Below are 26,486 nucleotides of genomic sequence, written 5' to 3'. Positions count from 1 at the left end.
ACCACAGAGGCCAATCTCCAGAATGTGATTTTAATTTTGTTTTAAATATGGGCACCATGTGCGATTTTCATTCATTGTTCATCATCTGACCTACTGAAAATATTCACCAGGGCATAACACATGACCTCCTTCATTATTTTCAGTAAGAATAAATTGAATCTAACCCTTTCTCTACTATGAACCCTTTTAATTCAGTTTGCTCCATCATAAGATTTGCAAGGTTTTTGAGTTTTGGTCTCATCTGTTGTGCAAGGGCACATCCCCTAATTACATATATACCTGATGAAATAAGATCTTCTGTCTACGTTTCTGGTAACTACAGGTTTCTACAATCCACTTCTCCATAATCATTTTCTCCTGTAATATTCTTTTGTTGGTCAATTCTGGTTAACTGACCACAATATAAGCACTGTAAAAAAAAACTCGAGTGTCTCTGGCCATGTCTGGTCCGTTGACTAGACCTTCAGCCTTTTCTTCGCCTAATTGTCTGCTGAAGTGCCTTGAAGGTTTTTCCATTGAGCCAATATAATTTTCTACAGTCAGTTTAGCTCACAAACAAAAGTATTAGGAACAAAAGGGTTGTAAGGGAAAAAATCGGACCTCTCAGGGACAAAAGTGGGGACTTATGCTTGGAGCCCAAAGAGGTAGGGGAGATCCTAAATGAATACTTTGCGTCGGTATTCACTAAGGAGAGGGATGTGTTGACTGGGAGTGTCTCGGAGGGGAGTGTTGAACCGTTGGAGAAAATCTCCATTACAAAGGAGGAAGTGTTAGGTTTGTTAGAGAATATAAAGACTGACAAATCCCCAGGGCCTGATGGAATCTATCCAAGGCTGCTCAGGGAGACGAGAGGTGAAATAGTTGGGCCTCTGACGCAAATCTTTGTCTCGTCACTGGACACAGGTGAGGTCCCAGAGGATTGGAGGATAGCCAATGTGGTCCCGTTATTTAAGAAGGGTAGGAAGGATAACCCGGGTAATTATAGGCCGGTGAGCTTGACGTCCGTGGTGGGGAAGTTGTTGGAGAAGATTCTTAAAGATAGGATGTATGCGCATTTAGAAAGGAATAAACTCATTAACGATAGTCAACATGGTTTTGTGAGAGGGAGGTCATGCCTCACGAACCTGGTGGTGTTTTTTGAAGAAGTGACCAAAATGGTTGACGAAGGAAGGGCCGTGGATGTTGTCTATATGGACTTTAGTAAAGCGTTTGACAAAGTCCCTCATGGTAGGCTAGTGAAAAAGGTTGGATCCCATGGGATAAAGGGGGAGGTGGCTAGATGGGTGGAGAACTGGCTTGGTCATAGAAGACAGAGGGTGGTAGTGGAAGGGTCTTTTTCCGGCTGGAGGCCTGTGACTAGTGGTGTACCGCAGGGCTCTGTATTGGGACCTCTGCTGTTTGTGATTTATATAAATGATCTGGAAGAAGGAGTAACTGGGGTGATCAGTAAGTTTGCGGACGACACAAAACTGGCAGGACTTGCAGATAGTGAGGAACATTGTCAGAGGCTACAGAAGGATATAGATAGGCTGGAAATTTGGGCAAGGAAATGGCAGATGGAGTTCAATCCTGATAAATGCGAAGTGATGCATTTTGGTGGGAATAATGTAGGGAGGAGCTACACGATAAATGGAAGAACCATAAAGGGTGTAGAGACGCAGAGGGACCTGGGTGTGCAAGTCCACAGATCTTTGAAGGTGACGTCACAGGTGGAGAAGGTGGTGAAGAAGGCATATGGCATGCTTGCCTTTATAGGACGGGGCATAGAGTATAAAAGTTGGGGTCTGATGTTGCAGATGTATAGAACGTTGGTTCGGCCGCATTTGGAATACTGCGTCCAGTTCTGGTCGCCACACTACCAGAAGGACGTGGAGGCTTTGGAGAGAGTACAGAGGAGGTTTACCAGGATGTTGCCTGGTATGGAGGGGCTTGGTTATGAGGAGAGATTGGGGAAACTGGGGTTGTTCTCCTTGGAAAGACGGAGGATGAGGGGAGACTTAATAGAGGTGTATAAAATTATGAAAGGCATAGATAGGGTGAACGGTGGGAAGCTTTTCCCCGGGTCGGTGGTGACGTTCACGAGGGGTCATAGGTTCAAGGTGAAGGGGGAGAGGTTTAACACAGATATCAGAAGGACATATTTCACACAGAGGGTCGTGGGGGCCTGGAATGTGTTGCCGGGCAAGGTGGTGGAGGCGGACACACTGGGAACGTTTAAGACTTATCTAGACAGCTATATGAACGGAGTGGGAATGGAGGGATACAAAAGAGTGATCTAGTTTGGACCAGGGAGCGGCGCGGGCTAATTGTTCCTGGTTTCTCGTTTCAAGGCTTCATTCTACGATCATCTTGCTGGTGCCAGTACAGAGTGAGACTGCGGATAGTTGGGAACCTGTCTCGGGGGCAGGGGATTCATATGGTGTTCGTGGAAGTGGAAATGACTAGGGTTGGGAAGCATTTTCCGATCGGGGCCATTGTGATCTCCTGGACTCGTTTCGATCGCCTCAGGGGGTCGGAGAGGAATTTCCCAGATTTTTTTTTCCCCATATTGGCCCTGGGGTTTTTCACTCTGGGTTTTCGCCTCTCCCTGGAGATCACATGGTCTGGAATGGGGGGGTGGGGGTAAGTTAATAGGTTGTAATGAACAAAGCATCGTAGCTGTGAGGGACAGCTCGGTGGATAGGATATTGGTATGTAGATAGGCTGGAAAATTGGGTGGGGATCCTGGATTCAGGATTCAATCCTGGACCGGGGAGCGGCGCGGGCTTGGAGGGCCGAAGGGCCTGTTCCTGTGCTGTATTGTTCTTTGTTCTTTGTTCTTATTCCTTAATCCCAGTGGACGTAGCCAATCTGGCTTTTAATCATCTGACATTATGACAACAAGCAAAACTTGCATCATAATCCAGGGGGTTTTCTCTTCAATGGGTACATTTCTATCAGCCTAGAGCTTTCATCCAGCAATGACTTCTAACCTGGCCTATAATATGTCAACCTGTAATGTGATCCCTTTCCACGTGACAAAACGTTCTGCTGCTGGACATGTTGTGATCAGTTACTTTGTTTCTTGGAAAGGTTTAGATCCCACTTGATGTCCATTGAAAAATGCAAAAGTTGATTCTACTTCTTTGCACCTAGTCTTGGAGCAACTTATATACAACAGATTTTGGTCTCGCCTCCGATAATGTATTCTTCTTTAGCTATCTGTCCATTTTTTCCTATGGGTCACTATGGGTATGTGGGCCACTTTTATATATCAAAGGCATTATGTAAAGGCAAGTAGTATTTGTTGTGATACTAGTTTCCCTGGCTTGTGCAACAGTATTGTGTGCAAAGTTAGTCATGTCTCCCTGCTCTATAATAGTTATTGCAATGTCTATCAGGTTTACTAAGCTTGATATTCATGAGTTAACTATAATTCTGAAAAGAAATTGAAGAACGCGAGTCAACTCAACTTTGATGTCAAGCATCTACGTACTTTAAAGAACTTGGAAAGAAGAGTGGAGAAGTTGTGGCCAAAATCTTCCAAGATCAGTCCTCCTTAAATATCCAAACAGGGACATGAGATGTGGGAATGGCCAATCATTTGTACAAAGGAACAAGGATAAATTGACCAGCATATCTAATATCAGGGTGAACTGTTGGAATCCACAATTTGTCATTATGTGAAAATGCATGAATTAATGAAGGAGAGACAACATGGATTTGTAAAAACCAAGTCACGCTTGTCAAATGTTTTGGTGTATTGATTTAAGCACAAGAGATGTGCTACTAATGGATTTTCAGAAGTTTTTTGATAAGATGTCTCACATAAGGCTTAAATATTCAGGAAGATGGTAAACAAAAGCTCAAGCTGTGTGAGTATAAAGTTCGTTTTTAAACAGGAAACAAGGACCAGGATAAATGTGAGAATGGCTAGGTGCAATGTGCTCCAGGGATGAGTACTGGGCCCATTTTATTTTAGACAATTTGATTTGGACATGGTGAGCAGAAATGTAATCATTGTTGTCCAACAATGAATAGGAATGTTAAAGATAGGAGAGTGGAGTCAGAGGTTTACAGCATGGAAACAGGCTCTTCGGCCCAACTTGTCCATGCTGCCCTTTCCTTTTTAAAACCCCTAAGCTAATCCCAATTGCCTGCATTTGGCCCATATCCCTCTATACCCATCTTACCCATGTAACCATCTAAATGCTTTTTAAAAGACAAAATTGTATCCGCCTCTACTACTACCTCTGGCAGCTTGTTCCAGACACTCACCACCCTCTGTGTGAAAGAATTGCCCCTTTGGACACTTTTGTATCTCTCCCCTCTCACCTTAAACCTATGCCCTCTGGTTTTAGACTCCCCTACATTTGGGAAAGGATATTGACTATCTAGCTGATCTGTGCCCCTCATTATTTTATAGAGCTCTATAAGATCACCCCTCAGCCTCCTACGCTCCAGAGAAAAAAGTCCCAGTCTATCCAGCCTCTCTTTATAACTCAATCCATCAAGTCCTGGTAGCATCCTAGTACATCTTTTCTGCACTCATTCTAGTTTAATAATATTATTTCTATAATAGGGTGACCAGAATTGCACACAGTGTTCCAAGTGTGGCCTTACCAATGTCTTGTACAACTTCAACAAAACGTCCCAACTCCTGTATTCAATGTTCTGATCGATGAAACCAAGCATGCCGAATACCTTCTTCACCACTCTGTCCACCTGTGACTCCACTTTCAAGGAGCTATGAACATGTACCCCTAGATCTCTTTGTTCTGTAACTCTCCCCAACACCCTACCATTAACTGAGTAAGTCTTGCCCTGGTTCAATCTGTCAAAATGCATCACCTCGCATTTGTCTAAATTAAACTCCATCTGCCATGGAGGATTCGGTCTCATACACCTGACTGTTGTTGAATATAGGATATTGATAATTAAGTGGACAAAGAACACTTTTATCCAGCAATAAATAATTAACAAACATCCCTCATCCATGAATGTTCAATAAAAGCAAGTGATGGCAAGTTTTATGGTAAGATCACAAGTTCTTTGCAATCAGGTAACTTCATGGATTTCAGTAAGGCCTTTGACAAGGTCCCTCATGGCAGACTGGTGCAGAAGGTGAAGTTGCATGGGATCAGACGTGAGCTGGCAAGGTGGATACAGAACTGGCTTGGTCATAGAAGACAGAGGGTAGCAGTGGAAGGTGCATTTCTAAATGGAGGGCTGTGACAAGTGGTGTTCCCCAGGGATCAGTGCTGGGACCTTTGCTGTTTGTAAAATTGTGATTTGGAGGAAAATGTAACTGGATTGATTAGTAAGTTTGCAGACGACACAAAGGTTGGTGGATTTGCGGACAGCGATGAGGACCATCAGAGGATACAGATCAGTTGGAGACTTGGGCGGAGAGATGGCAGATGGAGTTTAATCCGGACAAGTGTGAGATAATGCATTTTGGAAGGTCTAATACAGATAGGAAATATACAGTAAATGGCAGAACCCTTAGGAGTATTGATAGGCAAAGGGATCTGGGTGTACAGGTACACAGGTCACTGAAAGTGGCAATGCAGGTGGAGAAGGTAGTCAAGAAGGCATACGGCATGCTTGCCTTCATCGGCCCGGGTATTGAGTTTAAAAATTGGCAAGTCATGTTGCAACTTTATAGAACCTTAGGTTAGCCCGCACTTGGAATATAGTGTTCAATTCTGGTCACCACAGTACCAGAAGGATGTGGAGACTTTGGAGAGGGTACAGAAAAGATTTACCAGGATGTTGCCTGGTATGGAGGGCATTAGCTATGAGGAGAGGTTGGCGAAACTTGGTTTGTTCTCACTGGAGTGACAGAGGTTGAGGGGAGACCTGATAGAAGTCTACAATATTATGAGTGGCATGGACAGAGTGGATAGTCAGAAGCTTTTTCCCAGGGTGGAAGAGTCAATTATTAGGGGGCATAGGTTTAAGGTGTGAGGGGCAAGGTTTAAAGGAGATGTACAAGGCAGATTTTTTACACAGAGTAGTGGGTGCCTGGAACTTGTTGCCGGGGGAGGCAGTGGAAGCGGATACTGTTAAGGGGCATCTTGACAAGTACACGAATAGGATGGGAATAGAGGGATATGGTCCCCGGAAGGGTAGGGGTTAAGTCGGGCAGCATGGTTGGTGCAGGCTTGGAGGGCCGAAGGGCCTGTTCCTGTGCTGTAATTTTCTTTGTTCAAAGAGAATGAGAACTATTTTGTTCTCATAGAATCCAAAGAATCCCTACAGTGCAGGAACAGGCCATCCGACCCATCAAATTTGTATGTCTCTCCAAAAGGGCATCCCACCTAAGCCCTATCCCTATAACCCTGCGCATTTACCATGGCTAATCCACCTAACCTGCATGTCTTTGGACTGTGAGAGGAAATCCACGCAGATACAAGGAGAAAATCCACACAAGGCCAGAATCGAACCCGGGTCCCTGGCGCTGTGAGGCAGCAGTGCTAACCACCGTGCTGCCGTGCCACCATATTTGGAGTTGAATCAAGTCCTGAGCCAAAAAGGTAACTCTACATAAAGATTCCAAGAAGAAATTGCATACTGTCTTTTGGAAAACATGTAAATAATTCTTGTCAAATGAAATGTTTAATCAATTTATCTTTCATGAAATCAACCGCGTCTTCCTCATGATATGGTAATCACTGCTGGGGAATAGAAACATTTCCACTTATGGCATCTAACATCAGTGTCGAAGTCTCCCATGATGGGTACAATGCAAGTTTAAGAGTTCGCTGCATGTTGCTTTTAACCTCAGAAAATCTTCCTGCAGTAACAGAGTGACATTTCCATTTCTGCACCACAGATTAGAGTAACATCTGGAACAAAACTAGGTATTTAATGCTACTTAATGCTGAGTTACATGATTTAATGCTGGGGACCTCAGAAAATGACAAGCAATGGCTTGACATTCCAGAGTGAAATTCAATCAATAATCCCCAGTTATTCACAACAACCTAAAAACATGACGAAAGACTCAGGTTCAGAGTGGAAGAGTATGCTAACAATGTAAAACCACATGCAAGTGCATGAAAAACAAAATGGGAATATTGATTTGATTTATTGTCACATGTATTAGTATATAGTGGAAAGTATTGTTTCTTGCACACTATACAGACTATTGCTATTGAAGCTTAGTGTTAATTTCTCAATCCTCGTTAAACTTCTCATAGACAAGTCAATCTTTCATCAGTTTTAGATGAATTCACAAAGTGAATATGTGTGGCTCCTAACTCTACAACCCACCACCAGTGTCAATAAGTGTCTCTTTACATGTGCACAAGTCATTATCAAATGAGTGTGCCCCCCACAAACCCTCCAACTTGTTGACAATTTATACAAGTAACAAACTTCATTGCAAAAATAAAGGAAGACTGTTCAAATGAAGACTTAGGAGCACTAGGAACTCAGATTTCACTAATATAAACACGAATGATCATATAAACTGAACATATGAAACAGAACAGCCCGGATACCCAACCTCAACAGGAACTGCTCAAATGCTGGCCGACAGGGCCCTCACGTGAGCAGCTCAAGATAATATTTTCAGTTTTTACTTTTTTAAAAACCCTATAATTTATGAATCCTGACAAGTTCTGAATAGGCAGTCACCCAAAAATAACAATGCACACACGATAAGGAATTTAAAAACTAAATGAAAATGCTTACAAGAGAAACAGAAACCGTGGAAAGAAATTGGAAAAAGTACAAAATCAAATGCTTCAGATGAACTGTCACAAAATATTATCGACCAACTTCATCAGCACAAACTACCTGACACTTATTCTCGCCAATCTAGCATTAGCAATTTCTGGCTTAGATTTACAGTATACTTTCAAATGAAAAGTATCACTAAACAATACCAAATGAAATGGGGGAAAACAGCCCACATCCTGAGACCTAAAGGCTAATTTCTCCTGTTCACGTTGAAGAGCCATTCTTATTGCTGTATATATCAAAATGTAATGGGCACTCTCTCCTCAATTTTCTCTCCATTAGTACTAATGGGCGGAACATTGTCAATAGCTCAGTAATTATTTCTTGATATGGTCGATCATGAGTGAAGCTCTCTGACAAGAGCACGGACTTGAAAATTATCCCTTGAAGATAAGTGATATTTAAATATTCCACTGAATGAGAGAAAAAAACCCAATAACAATTCTAGAGAATGGCAGAAAAATCAAACCATGGCATATGGCAGAATGGATTATGAATGCTCAGAGTACCTGGGGTAATTAAATTGAATGTTCGGCTGTGCACTGAGGTTATTCATCTGATTCCATGGCTATTGCGAACAAGCTCCTTGTCGTAAGGTGATACTTTTAAGGTCCCCTGCCAGCAGGTTTGAAGGTGGGCAGGATCGTAAAATGGAGTCCATGGCCTATCCACTACCTACCTACCTGCCCCCAACCTGTCTTCCATTTTACTGATGCAGTGAAGACATCATGTCTACTCTTGTCCTATTGAGGCAATTAATAGCCATCCCTGCCACTATTTTACCTGCAAAAGGACTGGTGTTGGGCAAGGATGGTGTGCCACCTTTAAGAGTTCCCCATGCCCATCAGAGGCAACCCTCCCCCAACAAGGTCATATCCCCTCTCCCATTTAACTCTCACCCTCCCATCTCCCTTATCTACTCACTGGGGCCTGCCAGCTCAACCCTGTTAATATCCTGGACTTGCCTTCAGTCCAGATCCCATTAGATCCTATTGTTCGGGGATTACCTGGAGCCCCAGCAGTGGCCACCACTGAAACCTGCTGCTGCTTGAACTACTGTCCAAGTCATTCAGTTGACGGACAACTCTTAATGTTCCTCCCCAGCAGATCTCACTTTTAACCAATTAATATCTCATCAAACATCATAGCAACCCTACAGCACAGAATGAGGTCATTCAGCCCATTGAGTCGGCACCGACTCTTCAAAAAAGCAGCTAAATGTGTGCTTTGATTACATTGTTGACCCGTTAGAGAAAATCTCCATTACAAGAGAGGAAGTGTTAGGTTTTTTAGGGAACATTAAAACTGACAAAGCCCCAGGGCCTGATGGCATCTATCCTCGACTGCTCAGGGAGACGAGAGATGAAATTTCTGGGCCTCTGACGGAAATCTTTGTCGCTTCTTTGGACACGGGTGAGGTCCCTGAGGATTGGAGGATAGCGAATGTGGTCCCGTTGTTTAAGAAGGGTAGCAGGGATAACCCAGGAAATTATAGGCCGGTGAGCTTGACGTCCGTGGTAGGGAAGTTGTTGGAGAGCATTCTTAGAGACAGGATGTATGTGCATTTAGAACGGAACAATCTCATTAGTGACAGACAGCATGGTTTTGTAAGAGGGAGGTCGTGCCTTACAAATTTGGAGGAGTTTTTTGAGGAAGTGACAAAAACGGTTGATGAAGGACGGGCCGTGGATGTCGTCTATATGGATTTCAGTAAGGCATTTGACAAAGTCCCACATGGCAGGTTGGTTAAGAAGGTTAAGGCTCATGGGATACAAGGAGAAGTGGCTAGATGGGTGGAGAACTGGCTTGGCCATAGGAGACAGAGGGTGGTGGTCGAAGGGTCTTTTTCCGGCTGGAGGTCTGTGACCAGTGGTGTTCCGCAGGGCTCTGTACTGGGACCTCTGCTATTTGTGATATATATAAATGATTTGGAAGAAGGTGTAACTGGTGTAATCAGCAAGTTTGCGGATGACACGAAGATGGCTGGACTTGCGGATAGCGAAGAGCATTGTCGGGCAATACAGCAGGATATAGATAGGCTGGAAAATTGGGCGGAGAGGTGGCAGATGGAGTTTAATCCGGATAAATGCGAAGTGATGCATTTTGGAAGAAATAATGTAGGGAGGAGTTATACAATAAATGGCAGAGTCATCAGGAGTATAGAAACACAGAGGGACCTAGGTGTGCAAGTCTACAAATCCTTGAAGGTGGCAACACAGGTGGAGAAGGTGGTGAAGAAGGCATATGGTATGCTTGCCTTTATAGGACGGGGTATAGAGTATAAAAGCTGGAGTCTGATGATGCAGCTGTATAGAACGCTGGTTAGGCCACATTTGGAGTACTGCGTCCAGTTCTGGTCGCCGCACTACCAGAAGGACGTGGAGGCATTAGAGAGAGTGCAGAGAAGGTTTACCAGGATGTTGCCTGGTATGGAGGGTCTTAGCTATGAGGAGAGATTGGGTAGACTGGGGTTGTTCTCCTTGGAAAGACGGAGAATGAGGTGTACAAGATTATGAAGGGTATAGATAGGGTGAACAGTGGGAAGCTTTTTCCCAGGTTGGAGGTGACGATCACGAGGGGTCACGGGCTCAAGCTGAGAGGGGCGAAGTATAACTCAGACATCAGAGGGACGTTTTTTACACAGAGGGTGGTGGGGGCCTGGAATGCGCTGCCAAGTAGGGTGGTGGAGGCAGGCACGCTGACATCGTTTAAGACTTACCTGGATAGTCACATGAGCAGCCTGGGAATGGAGGGATACAAACGATTGGTCTAGTTGGACCAAGGAGCGGCACAGGCTTGGAGGGCCGAAGGGCCTGTTTCCTGTGCTGTACTGTTCTTTGTTCTTTGTTCTTTATTGGGCCCACCCCCTACCCAATGTCCGTAATCCCACACATTTACCCCACTAATCACCCTAACCCACACAGCTTGTGACACTAAGGGGTAATTTAACATGGCCAATTCACCTAACCTGAACAGCTTTGAATTGTAGAGGAAACCAGAGCACTTGAAGGAAACCCAGGGAGAACGTGCAAACTCCACATAGTTCACACAAAACTGGAATTGAACCCAGGTCCGTGGCGCTGTGAAGTGGCAGTGCTAACCACTATGCCACCGTGCCGCCCACGAATCAAACAGCTACAGGGCTGCCAGCTGGCAGGATGGGAAACTGCATCTTACAAATTGCCTGTCCATACAATGAACTTGTCTGTCTGATGTTATGCAGCTGGTATAAAAGAAACGACTGAATTTACTGAATCTAAGAATTATACCAGTTTGAATGAATAACATTAGATAATAAAATTAGTCATGTTTATTGTATAACACAGGATTTAAAATCATTCAAAGAAATCACAAATATGCCTTTAAACCTCATTTTCTCAACTCAGCTATGCTTTCACCCCAACCTAACTCTTTCCTACTTTCCTCTTTGGCTCAGGGAGTGTATTTCTCCAGTTTTCCCATACTGTGTTTTAAGACATTACTCTGGTTATGGGAAGGTCTTCAAAGCGCAATGCAGTGTTTATTTTTTTATTTCCTTCTCTACAATCACTTGCTAAGTCAAATATCTATCCAGTCTTTCATAACTATTTCAATGTCATCTGTTTCCATTGACTTCTAGGTAGTTTATTCCACAAATTCACTATTCTAATTTAAAGGCTACTCGCTTTTTATTCTTCTGTATCTGAATCTATTCTTCACAACTTTTACCATTTATCTATTTTTCCTATTTTAACAAAAGAAATGCTTGCTATATTATCACAATGGCTATCATAACGGCTTCATGTAATTACATCTCAATCACAGAATGTGTTTTTTAAAACAATAAACAAATTTGAATGAGAATTAGAATAATAGACTTAGGAACTAGAATCTTAAAGCTGATTTGAAGCTCATATCTGACAACAATTGTGTAGGACATATATAATAACTGACATAAACAGCATTCTTACGTTGAATAATAAGATATATATGATATAGGAGCAGTATTAGACCATTCGGCCCATCGAGTCCGCTCCGCCAGTCGATCATGGCTGATATGCTCCTCGTCCCCATTTTCCTGCTTTCTCCCCATAACCCTTCAACCCATTACCAATTAAAAATCTGTCTAACTTCTCCTTAAATTTACTCACTGTTCCAGCATCCACCACAGTTTGGGGTTGTGAATTCCACAACCCTTTTGGGAGAAGTAGTTTCTCCTCAACACTGTTTTAAATTTGCTACCCCTTATCCTAAGGCTATGACCTCTCGTCCTAGAATGCCCCACCAGCGAAAGCATCCGCTCCACATCTACTTTATTCATACCTTTTATCATCTTGAATACCTCAATTTGATCTCCCCTCATTCTTCTAAATTTCAGAGAGTATAGGCCTAAACTGTTCAATCTCTCTTCATATGACAAACCCCTCACCTCTGGAATCAATCTAGTGAACCTCCTCTGAACTGCCTCCAATGCCACTACATCTTTCCTCAAATACAGGGACCGTAAGTTAGTGAATAACCCTGAGTTTCCAAAGAGTTATGAACAACCTGTGGAATATTTTTCTTTGATTTGATGACTGAAGTTGCGAAACTGATTGAAGTCATGATAACTTATCAGACTGACAGTACTTAGTACCACTACACATGTTAAATCAATACAGAGATAGCTTTTGGTCAAATCTGTCTTCGCATCGATCTACTCAAGATTTGTATTTTACACAGCAATGTTAAAAATGCCAGTTTAAATTATACCCAATATACCAGAGTGCAACTCAATCGAATTCTTGTAGCAATAAGAGCCACATTTTCGTCTGTGTGCAACATTTCGCATAGGAGTAAATGTGTGGAGCAATTGAAGAGAAAAAGGCTAGATTTCTTTTCTGTTTTTGCCGCTGTGCTGAGCCCTTCCTATACCAAAATCTATTTCTGAAAATTAAAGGAATAATTGCTTTTTGAGAACCAGTGTGTCCTTGTTAATGTTTGGACGTGAGAAGCTCCACTAGAATTGCATGGGGCGTTATAAATAAAAGTTCAGTTGCCAGCATCTAGTTGCAGAAGGATTAATCTCTGTACAAGACAATAGAAGCTCCCAGCCTTCACTGTGTCCTGACCACTGTCCTTTGTAAAGGAATGATTCATGATGGATGCAAAGAGTATTTTGAGTTCAATCACTCCTCATTTTGCAATTAACATTATAGGGAGTGATTCCATACTCTATCAGAGCACATCTTTGGATATTGTATTTAAAATCATGGACTGTATATTTATGACCTCCCATAATGTAAACCTTTCAGGTGTCAATTTCATTGAATCCCTACAGAATAGAAGGAGGCCATTCGGCCCATTGAGCCTGCACTGACAACAATCCCACCCTATCCCTGTAACCCCACACATTTACCCTGCTAATCCCCCCAAAACAAGGGTCAATTTAGCATGGCTAATCAATCGAACCCACACATCTTTGGACTATGGGAGGAAACTGGAGCACCCGGAGGAAACCGATGCAGACACGGGGACAGTGAGCAAACTCCACACAGACAGTGACCCAAGCCGGGAATCGAACCCGAGTCCCTGGCGCTGAGGCAGCAGTGCTAACTATGTGCCACCATGCCACCCTGAGCTGGAAAAATGGAATTATGAATCATTTCTAATAGAACAATGATATTTTGGCCAAAATCATGAACTAGGAGTTCAGGCATGCCCATTATTAAACATGTAGTATTGCCATCCTGTACCTGAATAGTGAGGCTTATGGTTCATCCAATGTTGGGCCTCATTATAACGGAGCACCCGGTGGAGAGGTAGCAGGTCAGGCTGCTGCAATCTCTGCATAGGCTCAGGTAAGTGGTGTTGGGATTGGTGGAGATGTGTGTGGATGTTGGGGGAGGGAGAGGAGGAGTAGGGGGAAGATGGGGTGGTGATTTGAGTAGGGAGCAGGAATGATGATGAATGTGAGGTTTTGGGGAAGTGGTGATCAGGGTGAGGAGGAGAGTCTCTGATTGGATGAGCCTGCAGAGGTGCTGAGTTTTTGTTGAATGTGTGGTCAAGTAAGTAAGTGCAAAAAAACTTGCATGTAGGTCTCAGGCAATATAAAGTCTACTTTATTGAGGGCCTTGGAGCAAACCAAACTAGAAGTGTGGGCCTAAAACTGATGTTAGGCTTCTTATTTGCATATGCAAAGAGTCTAATGTCTATTTCAGGCAGGGATCTGAATGCCTATATTTTCTTTCCCCAATATGATGGTTTGTGCTCAGCTGGACTTGCTGGCCAGTGTACTGGGAGTTTAAAATGCCAATCAATCTCCATAGACCAATTTAAATGTACAAATGGTCTAATTTTACTTTCACATTGAGCAGTCTTGTCAACATAGTGGCCCCACTTTGGGAAATTACTCTAAACTTATATTGTAATCAACAAAATAAAAACTTTGATTTTACGTATTTTAAATATTCATCTCGATGGTTCTACCATTCAATCCTGGTAACCTGCCCTCTACAAGTGGCAGTGCCTCCCAATCCTGTAATTATTATATATTGCAGATTTACACATTACCTTTAATAAACCACAAAGAAGGACATGGTTATTTTAGATTCTTTGAGCGCCTTGACACAAAAATTAGATAACAAAAATGATTACTGAAATCTCATTGGGGAACATAAAGAGTAGGAGCAGGGATGGACCATAGTTGAGTAGCACTTTTACTTTGCTTCGAGACTTTTCTCCCACGTACACCACTAGCCTAGCATGATTGAAACCAAAACCAAACTTTATAGGCAATTTCTTTCTTAGTTTCCTGCAGCATGAATCACAATAGATGCATTAGTGAAATGCAAAAATGAGATGCCAGATGCTAGAATTACCAGAATTGGAGAAGTATTTTCAAGCATAATTCATCAACATTAGCCCAATATATCATCCATCATGTTTGTTATGAAATAGATGTAGTTTTAATGAGAAGCTCTCACATTAACGTTACATGTGCCATGTTGAGTGGAAATGTAGAAGGAATGTAACTCATGTGACATTATGCTTGTCAGACTGACACCGTCTATGATTCATGAGCAAGAACATATCATTCATTCTGTTGTTTTTAAGTGTTTTGTGCGAATTATTTAATTACATTTATTCACTTTCTTAATCCTTCAACTTCTTCCTGAATTTCAATTCTGATGTGTTGTAGTTGTATCCGACTACGTATTGGTATTCTTGTGTGGTGAGGTGCTTGTTTCTAATGAATAACCAAACGTGTTATCTTTATTGGGCAGTTAATGACCTCTGAGTTACTGCTGCTAAATGAGGTCCTAATGATTCTTTTACACAAAGGAGCCAAAATCCCTTGAGATTTTGTACCTTGTCCTGCCCAAAATCCAGCAAGAAATCAGTAGAATCTCTCAGAAACAGGAGAGGTTTATTTAAGCCTGAGCCACAATCATTCCAGAGAGTTTACTTATAGAAACATAGAAAAACTACAGCACAAACAGGCCCTTCGGCCCACAAGTTGTGCCGAACACATCCCTACCTTCTAGACCTACCTATAACCCTCCATCCTATTAAGCTCCATGTACTCATCCAGGAGTCTCCTAAAAGACCCTATTGAGTTCGCCTCCACCATCACTGATGGCAGCCGATTCCACTCGCCCACCACCCTCTGTGTGAAAACCTTACCCCTAACATCTCCCCTGTACCTACCCCCCAGCAACTTAAACCTGTGTCCTCTCGTAGCAGACATTTCCACCCTGGGAAAAAGCCTCTGAGAGTCCACCCTCTCTATGCCTTTCAACATCTTATACACCTCTATTAGGTCTCCTCTCATCCTTCGTCTCTCCAAGGAGAAAAGACCAAGCTCCCTCAGCCTATCCTCATAAGGCATGCCACTCAATCCAGGCAACATCCTTGTAAATCTCCTCTGCACCCTTTCAATCTTTTCCACATCCTTCCTATAGTGAGGCGACCAGAACTGAGCACAGTACTCCAAGTGGGGTCTGACAAGGGTCTTATATAGCTGCATCATTATCCCCGGACTCCTAAACTCAATCCCTCGATTGATAAAGGCCAGCACACCATACGCCTTCTTAGCCACCTCCTCCTAAGAGTAAGAGGCAAAGCTGTCAACCCTGACTTATAAGGCATATTATAGTAAACTAGTTAGAACCAGACGCAGGAGGTTTCCTGTGTTGGGGAGTGTGGTGGGGGGAGAATGAGGGGTGGTGTCCACAGGTCTTCGGTTCAGACAGGGGTTAACATGTCATCAAGAGGCCAAGATGCTGAACCACCTTAGAAAAGCCCAAATGGTTCCACCCCACCATTAAGGACCAGGTCACAGAAGCAGCCTGAACAGCAGAAGGAAAGGAGAGATTTGGGGATAGGGTGGAGAGAAATGATTTCCAGACATCCCTTTAGGCTTTGGGCTGTAGAAATATAGGTTGGGCGGATAGGTGCTGGATTTCCCTGCTTACATTGACAGACAGGCTTCATATTTTTTGCTGGAACCACAAACTTGCCCGGAATCTATGATTAAAAAAAAGCATTACGAGCATGTTCCCAGTATAACTGCTGAGATTGTAATCAGGGTGCAACTAATGGTAGATTAATGGTCATATAGTGCTTCTTTTATGCAGGACCAACAAGTTTAACCTTTGAGGGCGAAGGCCAGATTTTCATCTCTAAATGGAGGCAAGAATTGAAGTGCAAAACTTTGCATGTGTTTATTTCCTCCCAGAGGAAAACAGTTTTACTTCTATCCCACCCATTTTGTGGCCTTTTTTTCCGTTTGGGAAGTTCCAGGGGTGGAAAGGGATTCTGCAGGTCCATCACTTCCAGTCATGAATCGCGATGCTCAGAAGAATTGGGAGTTGGCGAAGAAGCGGGTTCTGTGCCCGATGCCAAACCTGCGACGACCCTCCCAGACCTTGTTGCCAACCCTGACCAGTTTCCACCCACAGCAGGCAGGAATCTGATGCATTTTCAAAACCACACATTTAAATATAATTAGCGGGTTTGCAGCCTGAGTCAAATGGCTCTCCCTATTCACCCATCTCCCCAGTAGGAGCCCCAACAGGATCTCCAGCAAGCAGGCTTTCATACAGGTCCTCATATAGCTTATTGTCATATAGGTATGCTTTAATGCAACATTTTATCATAGGGATCTGTCCTTCAAAGATAAGCTGACCCTTATATTGACCAGCATTGTGTAAATGTTCTGGTGCTAAACAACACTATTCAATTTGGCATTATGCATTACAAAAGGTTTCAAAAATTTCATCTCAGCCTTTGCTGATGAGTTTTGTGTTGTTATTTAAATCAACTGACATAATTGGACTGTTAATCAAAGTTGAGAATATCTCAGCTCCTGCTCCCCTGCATTGATTGAAAGGCACTCTGCTTTGAACTAGAAATGGGACACCATTTGTTCTGTCAGTTTTGGGCAAGGTAGCGACAGCTGTAGCCATCATGAATGCTTGGCTTGGTTTCACAGGCATGGCTTCAGCTCTATTGATTTTTAAAATTCATTTGTGGCACATAGGTGTCGCTGGCTGACCAGCATTTATTGCCCATCTCAAATTGCCCTTGAGAAGGTGGTGGTGAGCTGCCTTCTTGAATCGCTGAAGTCCATGTGCTGTGGGTTGACCCACAATGCTGTTAGGGAAGGAATTTCAGGACCAGGATTTTAACCCAGCGACTGCATAGAAAGGACGATATATTTCCAAGTCAGGGTGGTGAGCATCTTGGAGGGGAACTTGCAGGTGGTGTTCCCATGTATCGGCTGCCATTGTCCTTATAGATAGAAGTGGTTTGGAAGGATCTTTGGTCAATTGCTGCAATGCACCTTGTAGATAGTACACACTACTGCTACTGAGCGTCAGTGGTGGAGGAAGTGGATGTTTGTGTAACATTCAATCAAATGGGTTGCTTTGTCCTGGATGGTGTCAAGCTTCTTGAGTGTTGTTGGAGCTGCAGCCATCCAGGCAAGTGGGGAGTATCCCAGCACACTCTTGACTTGTGCCTTCTAAATGGTGGATAGGCTTTGGGGAGTCAGGAAGTGAGTTATTCGTTGTAGGATTCCTAGCCTCTGACCTGCTCTTGTAGCCACTGTATTTATGTGTCCAGTTGAGTTTCTGGTCAATGGTAACCCCAAGAATGTTGACAGTGGGGGATTCAGTGATGGTAACACCATTGAATGTCATGGGGCAGTGGGTAGATTGTCTCTTATTGGTGATGGTCATTGCCTGGCATTTGTGTGGCACAATTCAAGAATGATTGACAACTGGATTAACAGAATATGCCTTTGGTGCTTTCTTGGAGTACACAATATTTACTTTCCTATGTGTTTTAATTCAGGGTTATATAGATTGTTGGAGGTGTATTTTTCCCCATAATTTCCACTGCTGTTACTTGGCTCCTAAGGACAGTACCTAATGGATACTGGGTAAATGGCTATAGATACATGGTGGACATGGAGATGGCACGTGGTGGCATTGGGGTTCTGAGGGATCATGGGGTGACATAAGGAATCTGAGGGCATATTGGGTGACATGGAGGATCTGAGGTGTCACGGATGTGACATGGACAGTCTGGGGGCATGGGATGGTATGCGAGTTGGTGGGATGAGGTAGCATGGTGGTCTGAGCAGGCATATGGTGGCAGGGGGCTGAGGGGATATGGGACGGCATACAGCATCTGAGAGGGTTTGGGTGCCACAAGGGATCTTAGATGCAATGGAACAGACATGGCTGTAGCATGGGGATCTGAGGGGGAATGAACGTGGCATGGGCATTCTGAGAGGCCTGTGACCAGTGGTGTGCCTCAGGGTTCAGTGCTGGGTCTACTGTTATTTGTCATTTATATTAATGATTTGGATGAGAATATAGGAGGCATGGTTAGTAAGTTTGCAGATGACACCAAGATTGGTGGCATAGTGGACAGTAAAGAAAGTTATCTTTGATTGCAACAGGATCTTGATCAATTGGGCCAGTGGACTGACGAATGGCAGATGGAGTTTAATTTAGACAAATGCGAGGTGATGCATTTTGGTAGATTGAACCAGGGCAGGACTTACTCAGTTAATGGTAGGGCGTTGGGGAGAGTTACAGAACAAAGAGATCTAGCGGTACATGTTCATAACTCCTTGAAAGTGGAGTCACAGGTAGACAGAGTGGTGAAGAAGGTATCCGGCATGCTTAGTTTCATCAGTCAGAACATTGAATACAGGAATTGGGACGTCTTGTTGAAGTTGTACAAGACATTGGTAAGGCCACACTTGGAATACTGTGTGCAATCCTGGTCACCCTATTATAGAAAGGATATTATTAAACTAGAAAGAGTGCAGAAAAGATTTACTAGGATGCTACCGGGACTTGATGGTTTGGGTTATAAGGAGAGGCTGGATAGACTGGAACTTTTTTCTCTGGAGCATAGGAGGCTGAGAGATGATCTTATAAAGGTCTATAAAATAATGAGGGGCTCAGATCAGCTAGATAGTCAATATCTTTTCCCAAAAGTAGGGGAGTCTAAAACTAGAGGGCATAGGTTTAAGGTGAGAGGAGCAAGATACAGAGGGGCAATTTTTTCACACAGAAGGTGGTGAGTGTCTGGAATAAGCTGCCAGAGGTAGCAGTAGAGGCGGGTACAATGTTGTCTTTTGAAAAGCATTTAGATAGTTACATGGGTAAGATGGGTATAGAGGGATATGGGCCAAATGCAGGCAATTGGGATTAGCTTAGGGGTTTAGAAAAAAGGGCGGCATGGACAAGTTGGGCCGGAGAGCCTGTTTCCATGCTGTAAACCTCTATGACTCTATGATGAGGGTGAGATGGGGTATCATGGGGTGGGAGGCAGCATGGGTTTTCTGAGGGGATAAGGGAGGGCATGGAGTGGAGGTGAGGGGAGTGAGTGGTGACCATTAAACAATGTTGATGGATGGGCTGCTGTGATGGAGCACTGAGACCTGCCTCCATAGCCACTTGCCTTACGCATTCTAGATGGCTCGCAAAATGCACTGTAAACCTGATCTGTGTGTGAAAAGACTAAAACCTTGAGGAAAGTCAGGCATGAGAGAGGTCGACATTTCAGAAGGTGCGAAAATGAATTCTCTCTCCATTGATGCTGTCAAACTGTTGAGTTTTTCCAGTATTTTCTGTTTCAGATTGTGGCATCCAAAGTATTTTGTCTTTAGCAAAAATGAACAGGTTGGGTTTTCCCTAGCCCGCACCAAAATCTAACACCAATGCTGTGACAACCTCATAAATGGTAAAACACGCACACACACTTCCAACATAACTAAAGACAGAGCTCTATCATGCCCTTAATGGAAATTAAGTTGGAGGTATCGCAACAAGAGACTTCCTTTAAGTACAGCTCCTCACTGAGCCATAGGCCAACTGAAGTCAGTTTAAAATGTTATCCTTGAGACTCCTACAAAACTAGGTATAAAAGTGGCCAATGCTTTCAGACAGCCAGTAAGGGTGTGATGATCAAGTGACCCCTTGTAAAATTCAAATCCTGTGGCAAGGGAAATTTATCAAGTGTTGTTCCTGCTTTGCTGGCATGACTCATTTTAAATGGGATGTCTGCTGCATTTCCAGCAAAGTAACACTGGTGGAATAGAAGCAGCTCAAAGGAATGTCCCAGCTAAAGATTCGAGAAAGCTGTTTTGTTTCATGTGTCTCATTGGCAAGTCACTGAAACAGTTCCTAAATTTACTGCCGTACACCCATTATCTAGACGTTTTGTATTCGATGCAGACAAAGAACAAAGAAAATTATAGCACAGGAACAGGCACTTCGACCCTCCAAGCCTGCACTGACCACGCTGCCTGACTGAACTAAAACCCCCACACCTTCCAGGGACCATATCCCTCCATTCCCATCCTATTCATGTATTTGTCAAGACGCCTCATAAAAGTCACTATCGTTTCTGCTTCCACTACCTCTCCCGGCAGCGAGTTTCAGGCACCCACCATCCTCTGTGCAAAAAACTTGCCTCACACATCTCCTTCAAACCTTGCCCCTCACACCTTAAACCTATGCCCCCTAGTAATTGACTCTTCCACCCTGGGAAAAAGCTTCTGACTATCCACTCTGTCCATGCCCCTATAATCTTGTAGAATTCTATCAGGTCGCCCCTCAACCTTCGTCGTTCCAGTGAGAACAAACCAAGTTTCTCCAACCTCTCTTCATAGCTAGTGCCCTCCAAACCAGGCAACATCCTGGTAAATCTTTTCTGTACCCTCTCCAAAGCCTGTACACCCTTCTGGTAGTGTGGTGACCAGAATTGAACACTATATTCCAAGTGTGGTCAAACCAAGTTTCTACAAAGCTGCAACATGACTTGCCAATTTTTAAACTCAATGCCCCGGCCGATGAATTCAAGCATGTCGTATGCCTTCTTGACCACTTTCTCCACCTGCGTACCTGTACACCCAGATCCCTCTGCCTATCAATACTCTTAAGGGTTCTCCCATTTACTATATATCTCCTATCTGTATTAGACCTTCCAAAATGCATTACCTCACATTTGTCCGGATTAAACTCCATCTGCCATCTCTCCGCCCAAATCTCCAACCAATCTATATCCTGCTGTATCCTCTGATGGTCCTCATCGCTATCCGCAAATCCACCAACCTTTGTGTCGTCTGCAAACTTACTAATCAAACCAGTTACATTTTCCTCCAAATCATTGATATATTTTACAAACAGCAAAGGTCCCAGCACTGATCCCTGGGGAACACCACTTGTCACAGCCCTCCATTCAGAAATGCACCTTCCACTGCTACCCTCTGTCTTCTATGACCAAGCCAGTTCTGTATTCACCTTTCCAGCTCACCTCTGATCCCATGCTACTTCACCTTCTTCACCAGTCTGCCATGAGGTACCTTGTCAAAGGCCTTACTGAAATCCATCTAGGCAACATCTACTGCCCTACCCTCATCAATCATCTTCGTCACTTCCTCAAAAAACTCGATCAAGTTAGTGAGACACGACCTCCCCTTCACAAAACCATGTTGCCTCTCACTAATACGTCCACTTATTTCCAAGTGGGAGTAAATCCTGTCTCGAAGAATCCTCTCCAATAATTTCCTACCACTGACATAAGGCTCAGCGGCCTGTAAGTACCTGGATTATTCTTGCTACCCTTCTTAAACAAAGGAACAACATTGGCTATTCTCCAATCCTCTGGAACCTCCCCTGTAGCCAGTGAGGATACAAAGATTTCTCTCAGGGCCCCAGCAATTTCCTCTCTTGCCTCTCTCGGTATTCTGGGGTATATCCCATCAGGCCCTGGGAACATGTCTACCTTAATGTTTCTCAAGAACCCCAATGCCTCCTCCTTTTTGATCTCAGCATGACTCAAACTATCTACACATCCTTTCCCACACTCATCATCCACCAAGTCCTTCTCTTTGATGAATACTGATGCAAAGTACTCATTTAATACCTCGCCCATTTCCTCTGGCTCCACGCATAGATTCCCTCCCCTGTCTTTGAGTGGGCCAACCCTCTCCCTGGCTACCCTCTTGCTCTTTATATATGTATAAAAAGCCTTGGGATTTTCCTTAATCCTACTGGCCAATGACTTTTCGTGACCCCTTTTAGCCCTCCTTACTCCTTGCTCAAGTTTCTTTCTACTTTCCTTGTATTCCGCACTTGCTTCGTGTGTTCCCAGCCTCCAAGCCTTGACAAATGCTTCCTTTTTTTCTTTGACTAGGCTCACAATATCTCTTGTTATCCAAGCTTCCCAAAACTTGCCATACTTATCCTTCATCCTTACATGAATGTGCTGGTCCTGAATCCCTATCAACTTGCACTTGAAAGCCTCCCATGTGCCAGATGTTGATTTGCCCTCAAACATCTGCCCCCAATCTACATTCTTCAGTACCTGCCTAATATTATTGTAATTAGCCTTCCCCCAATTTAGCACCTTCACTTGAGGACTACACTTATCTTTATCCATCAGTACCTTAAAGCTTATTGAATTGTGGTCACTGTTCCCGAACTGCTCCCCTACTGAAACATCGACCACCTGGCTGGGCTCATTCCCCAATACCAGCTCCAGTATGGCCCCTTCCCTAGTTGGACTATCTACATACTGTTTCAGGAAGCCCTCCTGGATGCTCCTTACAAACTCTGCCCCATCCACGCCCCTAGTACCTTGAAAGATTTTTTATACAGAGCACGGTTAGTGAAATTGCTCGTCTTTGAATAGCCAAGGCCTCAAGTTTGATGTCTCATTCAGAAGAACAAAAAAGGGTGTAAAAATGTCATAGCTTAGTAAATAAAGCTCATTAACCAGCTAGGTATGAGGATTACTCAATGTTCTGTGACCATACTTTACAGCTACCTTTTATATTAATGCTGTTTTAGTGTTTGGAATCTGGGAAACCAGCATCAGTATGGGAAATCCTGCCATCGATCTTACAAGCTTTGCTCCCTAGTCTTCATAGAATTACAGAATCGTACAGTGCAGAAGGAGGACACTTGGCCCATTGAGTCTTCACCGACCACAAATCCATCCAGGCTCTATCCCCATAACCCCATGCATTTACCCTAACTGATCCTCCTGACACTAAGGAGCAATGTAGCATGGCCAATCCACTAACCTGCACATCTTCGGACTGTGGGAGGAAACATGAGTACCCGGAGCAAACCCACGCAGACATGGGGAGAACGTGCAAATTCCACGCAGACAGTGACCCAAGGCAGGAATTGAACCCGGGTCCCTAACACTGTGGGGCAGCAGTGTTAACCACTGTGCCACCGTGCAGCCCCATTTCTTTTCTTGATGAATAGGAGGTCCGTATAAAACTTGATGAAGGACCAAATGCCAGTTCATGGAGCCTCATCTTACAGAATTGAGATTAAAAACAGTGTCGATATAAAAATGACTAATAGTATTAAAACATCTCCAAATATAATTTTTTTTCAACCTGAGAAACTGTAATTGGTTCCACAGCTAGAAAATATTTGATATTGAGCCTCATTAGGTAAATAGGTAGTGTTCAAAGAATGAATATATAGAATGGTTATGGAAATAAGATAATGAGCTCAGATATTTCTCTTTCATATTGTTTGTAAAGCGTATTTTAAACTTGTACTACATTAATGACTTGCACAGGAACATTCAAGCGAAGAAATTCAATGCTTCTTAAATTTGTCTCTCAAAATAGCTGCATAGATGTTAAGTACCTTCCCGTATCCTTGCTTCATCTTCTGGTTCACGTCTGTTTACCGTTGCCTATATTTGGGGAAAATATTGAGGACAAAAAAATTAAATCAGAATGCAATCTGGACAAACAATTTCACCACTTGCATTTGCAATGACTCTTTTAACTTCTTAGATTTGCAACTGTGTTATTGGTTTTGCAGTCCACTGTCAGTTTCAGTAAGTTGTATTTATAAATTGAAAAATCAGTCAACCAATAATCCCTGTGCAGCAAAACTGGCCAAGACGCAGCCTCTGCAGTAACATTTAGACAATGTTTTGAAGGGAATGAATGGATGAGAGCACCCAAATTTAAACAAGGGACCTGTATCTATTAAAATACTCCAGGAAAATGTATTTGCTCTTGATCGCTAATCTTCAGAATTCAGCTGTATACATAATTTTTTTAAAAACTGCAGGGGTTCAGCGATTCTTCACCCTTCCCTGGAGTTCCCAACACGCATTTAATTTTTCTCGAAATCACACAGAAGGCTATCTTGCCATCAATTGCTCGGCGTGATGAGGATATTTCAAGCCTTATTTTAATTGAGGATAACGCCAACACAAAGACAATAGTTTTAACTCAGAATTCCCATAGATTCACTGAATCCCAATTTGAACCGTGCTGTCATAGGAAAGCGCATAGGGAAGGAATCACCTGAGGCTGCTGTCATGTACGTCTTAGCAGCTGGTTTACAGGATTTCACAGGCAGAAACATGGGAGCTAGTCACGTTGGCATCTTCTCACCCAGGGTATTGTAAACGGGCTAGGCAGCATTTATTTTTAACTACAGCTAAATAGGTCAGGAACCTGATTCTAACCTGAAGCTGTGATTGAGACATCATCGCATTTGTCCGTGGTATGGGTTCTGCTTCTTCTAACAGCCTGTTTAAAGAAAGTCAGAGTGGTAGCAACATTAAAGGAAATGCAAGGCTTAGAACAATCTAAAATAAGTTCACACCGGATATGTGATATCATTTCTGTTTTTATAAATTTGGAACAATAACATAAAAATTACTACTGAATAGGTTAAATAGTATCCCTTTACTTCTAGGATCAGGGTTGGAATCCAACCAGTTGTGATAGGATGAGGCGGTTTCCTCTGTTGACCTGCCTGACACACATCAAATCTCGGAAGTTTCAACTGTAACAGATAGGGAGAAGCGAGGGGATAACTTTTCCCCTTTTTCCTCACCTCGCGGTCATTCACAACAAGATGTACTTTTTAAGAAGGAGTGTTTTATATCTTTTGAATGTTGTGACTTTAAAGGATAGACACAGGTAGGCTTTCTGGTATGTTTAAATTGAAAGCAAGAATAAATGTTTATTTATGCGACACCCAAACACAACAAAACACTCACTCCCTCAAATACACAGATTCGTAACAGAAGAAAAGAAGAGCTCCAGAGATGACATATGCATTTAGATTATTAATAGAATGCCAAGAAAAAGATCACATGCCCATCATCAGTCTTTTCAGATGAAAACGCTGCAAGCCTGAAGATAAATGAAAGTTGTGACTTTCTGCGTTTTCATGCATAGTCGTGGGTGGGTTTCTGCAGAGAAGAAAGATATTCTTGTAGGTGAAAACAAATTAGGCCCTCTCTTTACTGCCTGAGCTGACTGTCTGTTTCGGAAAGGTTCTGTTCTATTTGCTGGGTGATGGCCCCTCAATGCTGTTGTTCCAAGACTGATTTTGGTAGGTTGAACCAGGGCAGGACTTACTCAGTTAATGGTAGGGTGTTGGGGAGAGTTACAGAACTCTACATGTTCATAGCTCCTTGAAAGTGGAGTCACAGGTGGACAGAGTGGTGAAGAAGGCATTTGGCATGCTTGGTTTCATTGGTCAGAACATTGAAGACAGGAGTTGGAATGTCTTGTTGAAGTTGTACAAGACATTGGTAAGGCCACACTTGGAATACTGTGTGCAATTCTGGTCACCCTATTGTAGAAAGGATATTATTAAACTAGAAAGAGTGCAGAAAAGATTTACTAGGATGCTACCAGGACTTGATGGATTGAGTTATAAGGAGAGGCTGGATAGACTGGGACTTTTTTCTCTGGAGGAAGCTTTTTCTCTGTAGGAGGCTGAGGGGTGATCTTATAGAGGTCTATAAAATAATGAGGGGCACAGATCAGCTAGATAGTCAATATCATTTCCCAAAGGTAGGGGAGTCTAAAACTAGAGGGCATAGGTTTAAGGTGAGAGGGGAGAGATACAAAAGTGTCCAGAGCGGCAATTCTTTCACATAGAGGGTGGTGAGTGTCTGGAACATGCTGCCAGAGGTAGTAGTAGAGGCGGTTACAATTTTGTCTTTTAAAAAGCATTTAGATAGTTACATGGGTAAGATGGGTATAAAGGGATATGGGCCAAATGCAGGAATTGGGATTAGTTTAAGGGTTTTTTTTAAAAAAGGGTGGCATGGACAAGTTGGGCCAAAGGGCCTGTTTCCATGCTGTAAACCTCTATGACCTGTCCTTGGAATAATAAAATTTACTGTGACTACAGAATCAATACTCCCATTGTGCACACAAATGATTCAATGTCATAAGCCATTGCCACACAATGGGGAGCGAATAC

At 43.2% G+C, this 26,486-nt stretch overlaps 1 protein-coding gene across 1 annotated transcript in view; it reads right to left on the bottom strand.

Moving 5' to 3' along the window:
* Positions 1 to 26,486, bottom strand: part of LOC144493600 (synaptotagmin-like protein 2) — a 201,652-nt gene that overhangs the window by 95,029 nt on the left and 80,137 nt on the right. Inside the window, exons 4-5 of the mRNA XM_078212746.1 lie at positions 24,727 to 24,790; positions 23,889 to 23,937 (exon numbers count right to left, since the gene is read on the bottom strand). Of these exons, the coding sequence (XP_078068872.1) occupies positions 23,889 to 23,937; positions 24,727 to 24,790 (113 nt within the window). The remainder of the gene's footprint in view (positions 1 to 23,888; positions 23,938 to 24,726; positions 24,791 to 26,486) is intronic.

Source organism: Mustelus asterias, chromosome 5 (assembly GCF_964213995.1).
Source record: "Mustelus asterias chromosome 5, sMusAst1.hap1.1, whole genome shotgun sequence".
NCBI classification, from domain to species: domain Eukaryota; kingdom Metazoa; phylum Chordata; class Chondrichthyes; order Carcharhiniformes; family Triakidae; genus Mustelus; species Mustelus asterias.
This window is presented reverse-complemented; position numbering and strand designations above follow the sequence as displayed.